This window comes from Heteronotia binoei, chromosome 1 (assembly GCF_032191835.1).
Source record: "Heteronotia binoei isolate CCM8104 ecotype False Entrance Well chromosome 1, APGP_CSIRO_Hbin_v1, whole genome shotgun sequence".
Taxonomy (NCBI): Eukaryota; Metazoa; Chordata; class Lepidosauria; order Squamata; family Gekkonidae; genus Heteronotia; species Heteronotia binoei.
Window position 1 is genome coordinate 66825023 of NC_083223.1, and position 14256 is coordinate 66839278.

The window sequence follows — 14256 nt, forward strand, 5'->3', positions numbered from 1 at the left end:
CCGGATGTCTTCTTAGGTCATCTGTGAGGGCAACTAGTACCATCTCTGTCCCACGGCCTGGGTGGAAACCGGATTGGAATGGGTCCAGGGCAGATATTTCATCCAGGAAAGCCTGTAGCTGCTCCACCTCTGCTTTCTCAACTACCTTTCCCAGAAACGATAAATTCTAAACTGGGCGGTAGTTGACTAGAACCATAGGGTTCAGCGAGGTTTTTTTTTTTTTCCAAAAGTGGCCGAATTTCCGCCTCCTTTAACTTCTCTGGGAATGTTCCGCTTGTCAGGGACAAGTTGACAATGTCACCTAGAGAAGCCCTGACATCATCCTGGCAAGCCTTCACAAGCCAGGATGGGCAGGGGTCCAGGGGGCAGGTAGTAGGCTTCACTACAGCCAGGACCCTGTCTACATCATCCAATGTGAGTCAACTGAATTGGTCCAATATTGGACCGTGTGATGGCCAAGGGGCTTCCAGTTCATGTACTGCATCAACTGTGGCTAAGAGATCCTGGTGGAGAGTCAAGATTTTATCTGTGAAATATGTCGCAAAAGCCTCAGGTTCAATATCCAATTCCCTATCTTTTTGATTGCTTGATGGCAAAGTAGTCAGAGACCAAATCACTCTAAACAATTGAGCTGGGCACGACTTCACAGACCCTATGGAGGCCGCATAGAAATTCTTCTTAGCGAACTTCACAGACTTCTCATAGACTTTCATAACCATTCTATAAGAAGTTCTGGACTCTTCATCACGCCGCCACACTCGCTCTAACCGTCTAAGCTGTCATTTTATCCTTAGCAGGTCCAAGGAATACCAAGGAACTGCCTTGGTGCGACAGTGAAGAGGGCGCCAGGGGGCAATTTTGTTGATGGCAGTGGAGAGCCGGGTATGCCAGTCTTCCACTAGCTCATCTAACAACCCACCAGGGGGCATCGGGTCCTGCAGGGCCTCCTGAAAAACCTCTGGGTCCAGCATAAATCGGCTCGCCGCCTAAACAGGGTTGGAGTTGCAGGTCCAGTCAGACTTTCAAGGCATAGTGGTCTGACCATGGAACAGCATTTGCTGTTACCAGATCCACCAATATCCCTGCCCTGAAGATCAGATCCAGCGTGTGCCCGGCCTGGTGTGTGGGGGCCGATACAAATTGGCTGAGTCCCAGTGTCTCCATGGACAACACCAGGTCTTGTGCCTGCAAAGACACCACGTCATCAAGATGGACATTGAAATCCCCCAAAACTAAAAGTCTGGGGAAGTCCAATGCCCAGGCGGACACTGCATCTAACAGGGCAGGTAGGCTCTCTGGTGGTGTGTTAGGCGGTCAGTACACCACTCAGGTTGCCACACTCTCCTCAGCTTCCCACACCAGGCCAGTGCACTCTATGTTAGTGCCGTTCGGACCAGAGAGTGCCCTGAAAGAAAAAGAGTCTCGAATGAGCACAGCAACTCCTCCCCCCTGCCCACTTGTCCGTGACTGGTGGAGGATGGCAAACCCAGGTGGGGTAAGCTGGTTCAAGGCAACAGTTTCACCTTCCCGAACCCAGGTCTCCGTCATACATGCCAGATCCACTTGCTGCTCTACGATGAAGTCCCACAGCAGAGCGGTCTTATTATTAATGGACCTGGCATTAATCCACACCAGTGAAGGAGATGGGTAGTTCATCCTAGCCCCATAATCAACATGCCTTGAAATGGGACATGGGTTGAACGGAGTCTGAGCATTTCCATATCTCCAGTTCCCTCCTCTTCTTTGTAACCTATGCCCACCATTGTACCTTCCCTGCCCAGTTATGACCGAAATCCCTGACCCTAGCATGGCCTCCCCTATGCTATTATTTAAATAATAAATATAGCTAAAGATGGGGGCAGATAAATGTAGCTTGACAGGGAGACAAGGAAGCAGGGAAGGAGACAAGGAGAAGGAGACAAGAAAGCAGGGAAATATTATATGGGTGTTGCCATGATGAGGGAGAGTGGACATAGTTTGGGAAGGGGGATACAGGGAAAACTGAGATGCTTCTCAGAAGTCATCTAGGGTTCCCACTATACAGCATAGTTTAACCCACTGGCCACCATTGTGCAACTCAGCTAGACTTCTCTCAGGGAGCGGATGCAAGGGTAAAAGAAGAGATAAAGGTAGCTTGGCTGGTGAGTAGGAAGAAGGTAGCAGGAAAAGGGAAGAGGCAATGGAAAAGGGGAAACATTTAGGGGTATGAACTTTGTCTTAAAATACATTTAATTCATTCCGAAAGAGAAAATACTTCCCAGGAGGCATTTTTTTTTAAAGTGCCTCATTTCCCAAGGTTTCCAAATGTAAAGTGTCCCTTGGAAAGTCTTGTGCTCATCAGATCAACATCTGCTGGTGATCCCCGGCCCAAAAGACATTCACTTAGCCTTGACCAAAGCCAGGGCCTTTTTGGCTCTGGCCCCAGCATGGTAGAACACTTTCCTAAATGAGATCAGAGCCATATAAAACTTGCTTCAGTTCAGTCGGGCCTGTAAAATGGAGATGGTCCACCAAGCCTTTGGCCGTTTTCCCACTCACGTTTTACTGGCGCCACGACCATCCTGACGCCGGCGAATCTGCCTGGATTTCGCAACAGAAGCGCCGGCGCTCCCAGAAGCGCCGGCGCTTTCCGTCGCTAAGCCAGCGCAAACGTTTTCCTGCATCTTTGCGATTTCCGTTTGCGCTGGCTTAGCGACGGAAGTAGCCGGCGCTTCTGGGAGCGCCGGAGCTTCTGATGCGAAATCCAGGCAGATTCGCCGGCGTCAGGATGGTCGTGGCGCCAGTAAAACGTGAGTGGGAAAACGGCCTTTGTTTGAGGTGAAGGATGTCCAATTACACCGGTCTCTCCTGCTCTACCCTGCTTACACTGTTCCATCTTGTATTACTGGCAGTGGTTCCTGCCCACTTGCCCAGTATTTGATTTACCTGGGCACATATACAATTAGGAATTTCTGGGATCATTTGTTAAATTGCGCCTGAACACCATCTGATGATTTATGTTCTGTATAGATTTTAATATTTGGAATTGTGTTTTTGTTGTTTTAATGGTTTTATTCAACTGTTGTAACCTACCCTCAGTTCTGCAATGCAATGGAGAGCAGGACAGAAATCAAATAAATAAATAAAAGCTGAAAAACCTTATCACATGATACCATTCTTATACTCCATCACCAGTTTCAGAACACCAGCGGGCTGTTCAAGTAAAATCTAAGGCCACATGCGATCATGTTACTCAACTGATATACATTAAGAGCTAAAAAGGAAGCAACATCAGACTAATATTCTGTTCCATCTATAGAATTTTGTGGCTGGCTTCTGGGCCAATGAGCCTTCAAGACATGATAATGGTGTAAGCTGAGACAAGTGAGGTCTGTGTTAAGACAAAAAGATCATGCAGATGTATAAGAATGTGACCCTGAAGAATAACTGGGATTGCTTCCTGAGACAGAGTGTACAACAGACCTGCTCAGTTCAAGCACAAATTAGGAACGTCTCCATATGCTGGAATCCAAAACAGTGACCTTGTGCCTCTCTTTGGTTCTTTTGCATCCATCTAGTTCTTGCTGAATAATTCTTAGTGTCTAAAAATCCAGTTCTCATCTTAATACATAAAAGCAGCCCTCAGAATATAAACAGTGATGGAAGAAAAATATACTGAACATTAACTTTTCACAGATATTGTAAACTTCATACTGAGGCAAATTAAGAAAAATGTCTAATTAAAAATAACTACAATCTGAACTTAAGTGAAGAAGAAATTGACTATGAAATCTGCTGAATAAAAGGTGAACACAGAAACTTGCCTTTGAATCCTGCGGCACACTGACATGAGAAGTGGCCAATTAAATCCAAACAGGTGGCCCCATTTTTGCAGGGTGAACTCGAACATTCATTAGCCTCCACTTCACAGAATGGTCCTTCATAGCCAAGACTGCAGCGGCAGGTGTAATTATTCAAATTGCCCATACAAAAGCCATAGTCTGAGCATTGGTTTCCAATGCAGGGGTCTAAGCTGAGTTCGCAAAATTTTCCAGAATAACCTGGAGGACACAAACATCTAAAAGACACAAAATGAAAAATTAGTCATGAATCCTTCTAGTCCTCCATGGAAATAGAGATAGAAAGATTGTTTGATCAAGGTTGCCTCCCCCCCAGAAAAATGCTATCAATCATATTCAAGTCTGTGCTACTCACAGTTCAACAGTTAACTGAATAGCAACTTAGTGAAAAACATTACTATGGAGCACATTAAGTGACAGTTGTCATCTTACAGCACGAAAATTGAAGTTTTCTCATAAGTAAAAATGGTCTAGTAATCTGTAATTTCCATTCATGCCTCAGCCAGGGCTTTTTGTGTGTTACACCTGCCACTTCAGTCTTAGAGTGTGTAGCAGGAACTCCTTCGCATATTAGGCCACAGACCCATGATGTAGCCAATCCTCCTGGAGCTTCCAGTAGGCCCTGTACTAACAGCTCTGTAAGCTCTTGGAGGATTGGTTGCATTAGGATGGGGTGGCCTAATATGCAAAGGAGTTCCTGCTACAAAAAAAAAGCCCTGGTCACAGCTATACTGGATTCTTTGGGAATGACAGTAGTGGTGGTGGAATTATAACGCAAACACATTTCCCTACAGAAGCAACACTTGCCAATTGGTGAAGACTTTTTTGTTTTTGTTTGGAATTCCCTCACTAATTCTTATTGGCCTTCCTTTCTTTTTATGTGTTTTTGTATTTTACGTAATTGTTTTAAATACCTGATATATGCATTTGTATTTTAAGCACTAATGTCTGAAATGTTTGCAGCCTTGGGGACCCTGAGTTGGGTGCAAAGGCTGCATAGAACTGTTTTAAATAAATAATGAAAGCAAACACACTAAGGAGGTCTGAACTTGAAGTAGTGCCTGGATGGGAAATGTCCTAAGAACTCAACCATAGCCAACACTCCTCAAAAGGTAAGACAGTCACAGTTCCTGGTGAGTAGTCAAGGGAAATGTCAAAGGGGGGGGGGGAATCTGTTGGTTCTGTCAGCATTCCTAGATATTTAAGTTTATTTTAGTGACCACAAATTGTCAAGTTCTGAAACATGTAAGAACAAGGTCTTTTATCTACTTATCATGAACATCTTCTTTAAACATCTTGTGCAAAAGGGCAGTTTTAAGGATGACACAATACAGGATATATGAAATCAAAATGAAACTGAAAATTATGAACCCTGTGAACTAGGTGACTTTTTTCATAACACATTGAAGATAATACTACTTACTCACTCTTGGTGATCACTATCATTCTTGACCAAGCCTTTTAAGAAAATCTTTTGGACAATCATTGTTTGTGAGTTTGACAAGATGCCTTACCTCTTAGAAAGCACAAAAGAATCCATGGTCTAAAACAGTAATAGACAGCTATAGCCTATAGGAAACTTAGGAATCTGATGTCTACCCAGCCACCATGCTTCACTCCAGTACTGCTCTACTGTAGGAGAAAGCTTCTTTTCCTGTCACAAAAGGGCACATTAGAGGATGGGTGTGATCAGACTTAGGACGTTGCTGTGGCGGTCTCCCAGCTTTGAAAAAGATGGTGCTGTTTGAGCCTCCACTTGCCTCGCTACTGAGGCAGGCACAGGCCACACATATGCCAAAGGAGTGTTCACACTGCTCCTGCACATCCACGGTGCATGCATGGTGCGCCCCAGCCGTTCAGTTGGCAGGAAACACACCACAGAGGCGCAACGAGGATTTTGCTACCGGGAAGTTCCCAGTGGATGTTTAATCTGTTGGTGAGGCATTGCAGAACAAGGTAATGGTGAGTGTGGCACAGGGGGCAGGTGTTCACATGTGATCATGCCTGCAAAATCTGGAGACAGGGGTGGCCATGGCAGTGCAAAAAGCCTGTCTTATCGTACCCAATGTCCTATAACTGCAGAAATCTTTCAGCAGATTCTCATTCATGTGAACTGCCTAATGGAGAATCAATGCCTTCAGTGCATCAATTCTGACTTGTCAAGCAACCACCATGAAGTGAACAAATTGCTGGTGAGGGAGCTCATTGGCCAAAAGTGGCATTTCCCATTGTTCTTTGCAAAATATGAAAACCTGATGGTCATCCAGCAGGTGATCAACATAAAAAGAGAGGATGCCTAATATTTACAAAAGGCACTAGTGCGTCTTCTAAAATGTGCTTGGGGTGTTTGTATGGGAACCAGGGTACTGGGAGGAAAACACAAACAATGTTGGCCATGCAAAATGCACCACTGCTGTCACACTTTCCTTCCTGCTGGTGCTCTTCTAAGCAGTAAAACAGAGGATACTCCAGTTTCCTTCACTTATGCCTTGGGAGGATTCTTAAGCGTCTCTGACTGGGTGGTCTACAGCCAGTGTGCACAGGGGGTGGCATCATGATTGCCAAGGGACAGCAGCCCCTGTACAGTCTGGCCATGGAGGATCTCACTTCAAGCTGAAGAAAATGGCTATTGCTGCTTTGTTACTCCTTCTCCATTTGCACACTCACAATTATGGTAGCCAAATAAGAACTTTTGGAAGATAAAAACCATAATAAGAGTGATGATAATACTGAAAAATCCATCTTGTATCAAAGGTTGCCTTCCATCAGCAGAGCAGTGCATATCACATGGAAAAAATCTGTAACCTCATGATTTTTAGGCAATCCAAGGTGCTGCTTTGAAAAAAGAAAAAGAAATATACTTAACATTTTACTATAAAAAAATGGCCTTTAAATGAAAGCTATCACATCACAACGAAGTCATTTACAGTTTTAAAAAAGATGTTTACATGGAGCAAACCTGTGTTCCAGCTAGACTTCTGGGTTATGTATGGGCTTCAGCATATCCCAGCCTAGAAAAAAGTTACTAAACTGAAGCCACAGGAGGAGATCTTCATTTGCAGCTGCTCCTGGGAAAACAGTTCCTTCAACCTCAATTTTGGGATATTATTGCCCAAGGAACAGTTGAAACTTTTCTCTACAGCTTTCTCACCTGTTGCCACAAACACATTCATGATCATTCCTCCTCTTCAAGCAACATCCAGTGAGCTGAAAGGTACATTAGAAGAAAGCACCTCAGCCACTTGGGTGATATTGCATCCCCCCTGAATTCTAGCAGTGGATGGAACCAAATGTTGTATTTATAATATATATGATGGTTCTATATGACTGTCTATTGAAGGCCTATAATTTCTCTAAGTAAAAGAGAATATGGGGCCCGATGAATGAACTTATCTGGGAAAATACATTTGATACCAATTAGCGGCTGGAAGTGTGTGGGAATCAGTATCACTTGGTATGTGTGGCTGAGTAGTTGTACAAAAATGTTGTAAACAAGTCGATGGTCCCAGGACATTTTTCCCAGGACATCTTCTCAGAACATTTGGTGTTTTTAACACATGTCCTAATGAGGATTTGGAAGAGAGATGTCTATTAATCTAGTTTCAGAAGAGGATTTTGACAATGCCTTTATATGGAGCAATGCATCCCAGTGTGAAGGAATGTTGCAAGCAGCTTGGATTCTATAGAATAACATTATGGATGTTTGTCTATACCTGTTGAGGGGGAGATGAGATTGATAAGAAGGCTGAAACGATTCCCTATAGAGGGGTTTCTATAACAATCATCCCAATTGTAGTGAACTGGAGAAAGGAGGGAGTAAAAGAGAGATTGCCAGGAGAGGAAAAGCCTGTCAGAAACTCAAGCTGGACACAGAGAGGAGATATTCTATTAAATGGATTTGTTAGATTTCTCCAATAAGCTAAAGGGCTATAGTGGACATCTAATGATTAGAAAATCATATAGGGCAATATACAGTGGCCATATAGAATGCACACAGACACATAGCTTTCCCTTTTCTTATATATATATATAAGAGCTTGGGAGTGCTACTGGAACCTTCTTTGACAATGGAGGCCCAGATAGCTGCCACTGCTAAATCTGCCTTTTTCCACCTTAGGAGGGCAAGGCAGTTGGCCCCCTTCTTGGAACGCAGCGACCTGGCAACTGTGATCCATGCAATGGTCAGCTCGAGGCTGGACTACTGTAATGCCCTCTACATGGGGCTGCCCTTATACCGAACGCGGAAACTGCAGCTAGTGCAGAATACAGCGGCCAGGCTGTTAGTGGGACTACCTTGGTGGGAACATGTACAGCCTAGGCTGCGGGAACTGCACTGGCTGCCAATTGTGTACTGAGTTCGTTATAAGGTGCTGGTTATTACCTTTAAAGCCCTATATGGCCAAGACCCTGCCTACCTTAGGGACCGCCTCTCTCCATATGTTCCTCAGAGAGCACTGAGATCTAGTTCTCAAAATCTTTTAAAAATCCCTGGACCAAGGGAGGCCAGACTGAAAACAACGAGGGAGCAAGCCTTCTCAACAATGGCTCCCCAATGGTGGAATCAACTACCAGAGGAGGTGTGAGCCCTGCGAGATCTAAATCAGTTTCGCAGGGCTTGCAAAACCGTCCTCTTTCAACTTGCTTTTAAGATGGAACCCGGGTAATGACATCTAGCCATCCTATACATATATTGAACTGTAGCACCTTAATTGATGATCTATAATGGTTTTAACTGTTTTATTTAACTTAATTTATGAACGTAATTTAACTATATTTTAACTGTCTTTTATAGTAATGATTGTATTTTATTGTAATCATGGTATATACCATGTCCTGTGAGCTGCCCTGAGCCTGCCTTGGCAGGGGAGGGCGGGATATAAAAATAAATAAATAAATAAATAAATAAATAAATAAATAAATAAATATATATATATATATATATATATATATATATATATATATATATATATATATTCACATATGGGTAATATTCCTGGTCTCACATGTGTGATTTTATTATGATACAGTATGATAATGCTTTATTATGATATATATGTATTAAGGTAAGGATTTTGCCTGCGATGGAGAGCAAGGTTATCCCCCGGTAGTTGGAGCAGTCTGACTTTTCTCCTTTGTTCTTGTGTAGAGTGATGATGATTGCATCGCGAAAGTCCTGTGGTAGTTTGCCTTGTTCCCAGCAGGTGACAATTACTTTGTGAAGTGTGCTATGTAGTACTGTGCCCCCATGCTTCCAGATCTCTGGTGGGATTCCATCAACTCCCGCTGCCTTGCCACTTTTCAGTTGCTTGATGGCTTTAACAGTCTCTTCTAGGGTGGGGATCTCATCCAACTCTGTTTTCACTGGTTGAAGTGGGGTGAGGTGGATTGCTGAATCTTGAACTACGCAGTTGGCACTGCCAGAATACTCCTGAACAGACTGGTGCCCACCATTGCAGAAGAACTCCTCCCAGAGAGCCAGTGCGGCTTCAGAGTTTCAGAGCTAACAGGAGCACCACCGACATGGCATTTGTTCTCAGGCAGCTCCAAGAGAAATGCAGGGAACAGAACAAGGGTCTATATGTGACTTTTGTCGACCTTACCAAAGCTTTCGATACCGTTAGCAGGAAAGGCCTGTGGCAAATCTTGGAACGTTTAGGATGTCCCCCAAGGTTCCTCAGCATGATCATCCAGCTACATGAAGACCAGTGAGGCCAAGTCAGACACTGCAACGACCTCTCGGAGCCCTTCCCAATAGGCACAAGTGTAAAGCAAGGCTGCATTCTCCAAGACAATGGAAAAACTCATCCGAGAGCTACTATTTGCTGATGATGCTGCACTCGTCTCCCACTCGGTATCAGCTCTGCAGCATATGACATCCTGCTTTGCAGAGGCTGCCAAGCTATTCGGCCTAGAAGTTAGTCTGAAGAAGACAGAAGTTCTCCACCAGCCTGCACCCCAGGAAGATTATCACCCTCCCTGCATCACTGTGGGTGAATCAGTTCTGAAGACAGTCCAGCAGTTCAGCTACCTAGGGTGCATCATCTCCTCAGATGCCAAGATCGACAAGGAGATTGACAACAGGCTGGCAAAGGCAAACCGTGCATTTGGCCGACTGCACAAAAGAGTGTGGAGCAACAAGCATCTGAAAAAAGGCACAAAGATCAATGTTTACAAAGCGGTTGTGATGACAACCCTCATCTACGGCTCCGAATCGTGGGTTTTATACCGTCATCACCTGCGACTCTTTGAGCGCTTTCATCAGCGTTGCCTTCGCACCATCCTCAACATCCACTGGAGTAACTTTGTGACCAACACTGAAGTCCTCAAGAGGGCGGAGGTTACAAGCATTGAAGCACTGCTGTTGAAGACGCAGCTGCGCTGGGCAGGGCATATTTCTAGGATGGAAAACCACCGCCTTCCCAAGATTGCTCTGTATGGCGAACTTTCCACCGGCCATTGAAATAGAGGGGCACCAAAGAAGAGGTACAAGGACTCCTTGAAGAAATCCCTTGGCACCTGTCGCATCAACGATCACCAGTGGTCTGACCTAGCCTCAGTTCGCAAAGCATGGAGGCACACCATCCACCAGACTGTCTCTTCCTTTGAGAACGCACGCATAGCTGGTCTTGAGGACAAAAGGAGATTGAGGAAGAATCGCACTGCTACAGCACCAACCCCAAATCAGACTTTTCCCTGCAGCCACTGTGGCCGGATCTGCCTGTCCCGCATTGTTCTTGTCAGCCACCAGCGAGCCTGCAGCGGACGTGGACTACTGCACCCTTCTTAAATCTTCGTTCGCGAAGTCAAGCCGAGAGAGATGTATTAAGGTATTGATTAGAATGGGTAAGATAGTTTCCCAGGCTTTCATGGGAAAGTTTTGCCCCAGATTGGGGGGGGGGGGGGTTCTCAGGCTGTTGTGGTAAAGCCTTCGTCCCAGATGGGGGTTCCCAGGCTTTTGTTGGTCCCAGATGGGGATTTTTGCCCTTTAGGGTTCAATGGCCTATCTGGTGCTAATTAGTATTTGGCAATAACAGGTGGTTTTCTTATGTAACGGGGTTTTTGGCCAAAAGATGACGGAATCTGGCTTTTGGGGTCTGATTGGGTAGAAGGAATCTGGCTTTCTAGATTCTGATTGGATAGGAGTAAAGGGGGGTGCTTTCTGGATTCTGATTGGATAGACGGAAGGGGGGGACCTTCCTGAATTCTGATTGGACAGAAAGGGAAAAGGTGGATACTATGGAAAAGGTATAATTGGGCTTACCAAGGACGGCGTGGTTGGTTTTTAGTCAGTTACCTAGTTAACAGTGAGTTTAGGAGAAGCCTCCTGAGAAGCAAGACCCCTCCACGTACTTCTGCATAGACTTGAAGCCATAGGGGAGGTGAGAATGAAATGCTTTTTGCTATCTTTACAATGGCTTTGCTTTTACTAAATGTAATAGGCTAAGGGACCTGGGCTTAGGAAAGGTTATAATCATGTAACTGAGAAGCTATTTAACCATGGGTTATGTAACCATACACACCCATGAGTCTATGTAATCATGTATTCCTGTCAGAATGTTGCAGTAACTAAGATTTAAATACATTTCCAATATATATTTCAGAACCTGAAGTCTGGTGTCTTTGTCCCTGCGGGGTGTTCTTCCCAGAGTATCTGAATAAAGATCCCCTTTTTATTATATAGGGGCAGAACCCTGTATACTTTATCTGTTAACACAAAGCAAAGTGTATTAAGTAGTTTATCATCAAAGGGGAGACCAGATGGAAGTGGCACAGAGTGTACTGTTCTGGGTGACATTGACCAGATCTGATTCAGATACAGATGTGCACTTAAGAAACTCTAGGCATCTAGCTAGCTTTCCTATACCAGATCATTTAAATTCTAACCAGAGGTACACCTCAATAACGTTATAGGTTCATTCTCAGTATACTACACAAGTAACAGAGTACCCTTTCACACATGCTAAATAAAGAGGTTTCAATCCCCTTCAGCAACTGTTTGAAAGTGGATTTTGACATTTCACACATTAAAATCCGGTTGCAAAGTGCACTGAAGATGGACTGAAAGTATGTTGTTTAGTGTGTGTGAAAGTGCTTAATTTCTGCTTAGATTCTAAGCTTGTTTTATTAAAGCATAATTCTTGGAAGGCTTTCCTGAGACACCAAGTTAGTTCTTCCTATGTATGCCAGAACATCTTCTACTATCTATTATCTTCTATTATCATGTCCATCAATTGTTCCTTATATTTCTGTCCAGGGCTTTTTTGGTTGGAAAAGCCCAGCAGGAACTCATTTGCATATTAAGCTACATTCCCGACACCACCATTGTTTCACACAGGGCATTTTTGTATAAAAAGCCCTGCATAAATGCATGTGCATATTAGGCCACACCCCTGATACCAAGCCAGCCAGAACTGCGTTCCTGTGCGTTCCTACTCCAAAAAAAGCCCTGTTTCTGGCCATATCCTTAATAGTACCAAGTAGTTCATCAACAAAAAGGGAGTCCAGCCAGCAGCCAAAGTAAACAGCATGACTAGGAATTGTGTTATTAACCTTATCATTTGGAGGAGGGGAGTCTAAGAAAGTTGTCTTATGAGTGTCTCTGCTTCTTTGGTATCTTGTCATGCAATCTTTGCTGAACACCCTAGAGGTAGAGCACAGTGTGAATATATTAAACAAGCAGTAATTATTATGGCAAGTTCTGGTGTCTGTCATATATTTCAATGCTTTCCATCCTGCATGTAGTAAGCCTTCTTTATCATGCTCCCCAAATCCCTATTAGAATTTGCACATTGACAATGATGTTTTTTACTGTTTGCTTTGGTTTCCTAGTTGCAAACTAAAGATGAGCATGCTGTATATTGGAATCAAATTTCTAAATTCAAAAGCACTTGCACAAATCTTGGAGGACAGTCAAGCTTGGTATCAAAACTGATGCCTTGGCTTTCCCTGGAATTCTCATAGCAACTGGAAATCATTCAGCTTAATACAGAAGGTCTACTGCCATGCTTTCATTAACTCAGTTAGGCTCTGCATTTTACAATATTGGTTCAAAAGAAAGTGCTTTGTTTATCCTCTTGATTGTGGAACATTTGCACAGCCAGTCTGTTAAATATAGATCACTGCTTTGTCAAATATGCTTGAGCTACTAATTATTTCTTGTATGTAAAACATGATTAGGACAAAGTGTTATAAACAGTGGGTTCTGTATGCCACATGTGACTGAATTGCTGATATATGCATTCCATCTTGTAATTAACATTTACTGTGTATAGTCTTCAATATTATAGTAGAGCAACAATCTTGGTTCAATCAGTATTTGATCCAAACATATAATAATGCAAATTGTAGCCTTTCTAATCCTACTTCTAGAAAACCATGTTTATTTTGTTTAAAGTGACATGCATCTATTGCCCATTAATTCATACTAGAAAATTATTTGATAATTAAAATTTATCCTCTGTTCATTTACCTGTCAACCTAGCAACATTTTCCTTGGCTAAAACCAGCCTCAGCTGAATATGTTATTTTTGATGGACTAGTCAAGTATTTATTTTTCTCATTATGAGACAGATGGGAGATTAGATTTTGGTCTGACATCATGGTTGTCAACAGGCCTGGGGAAAATGTTCAGTTTTTTTTTTTTAAATAGAGGCTTAATGGTATGTTATTTTACCAGGCAATGCTATTAATCTCCATGCCATGAAAGACTTCAACTTCCCCTTTTGACACATTAGGCCTCTATGAAAGGGACAGGACATTTTTCTCCAGGCCTGTTGGCAACTATCTGATATGTATATGTCAATTGGCCTCACACACAAAAAAAAAAATTCCAGACCCATTTGTTTAATATGTTGTCAAAGACTTTATTTATTTACTTAGATTTATTTCCCATGACATCTCATAGATCCAGCATGGGTAGCAACAAAAACATCAGAATAAAATTTAATTAAATTCACTGAAAATTCTCCAGCCTTTCCTAGTGCTACCTCAAACTGCAAAAGTTAGGGTCAAGCAGATATATTGTATGCTTCACACATGTGCTGAGGCCTGAACCTTTCTGCCACCCCCCAAAAACAACACCACAATTTAGGGCTGCCACTTTCTGTGTACTTGCTGACAAAACCTAATATACGAATGTTTTTAAGAGGGAATCCCTGATAAGTCTCAGAGATAGTGACATGGCACAGGAGAGAACATTTCTGTGTGATGGACTAAGCTATTCAGACCTCTGTAGGTTATTTAGAAAACCTTAAATTGTGACTAGAATAGAAAAAGAAGCAGGCATTTGCTATATCTTCCCAATAGGTTCTTTTCTGCCCATTGTCTTCCATGTTATTCTCAACAATGTTTGCATTTTAAATGCCAGTTGTGATTTTTCACAAATAGTTTTACACTGAATATATTCATAGCTCTATTT

General features: G+C 43.1%; 1 protein-coding gene across 1 annotated transcript in view; it reads right to left on the reverse strand.

The window, feature by feature from the left end:
• Window positions 1-3594: 3594 nt before the first annotated feature.
• LOC132569389 (protein eyes shut homolog) overlaps window positions 3595-14256 on the reverse strand; it is a 219377-nt gene continuing 208715 nt past the window's right edge. The window contains exon 10 of the mRNA XM_060235435.1: window positions 3595-4057. Within this exon, the coding sequence (XP_060091418.1) occupies window positions 3763-4057 (295 nt within the window). The 3' untranslated portion in view covers window positions 3595-3762. The remainder of the gene's footprint in view (window positions 4058-14256) is intronic.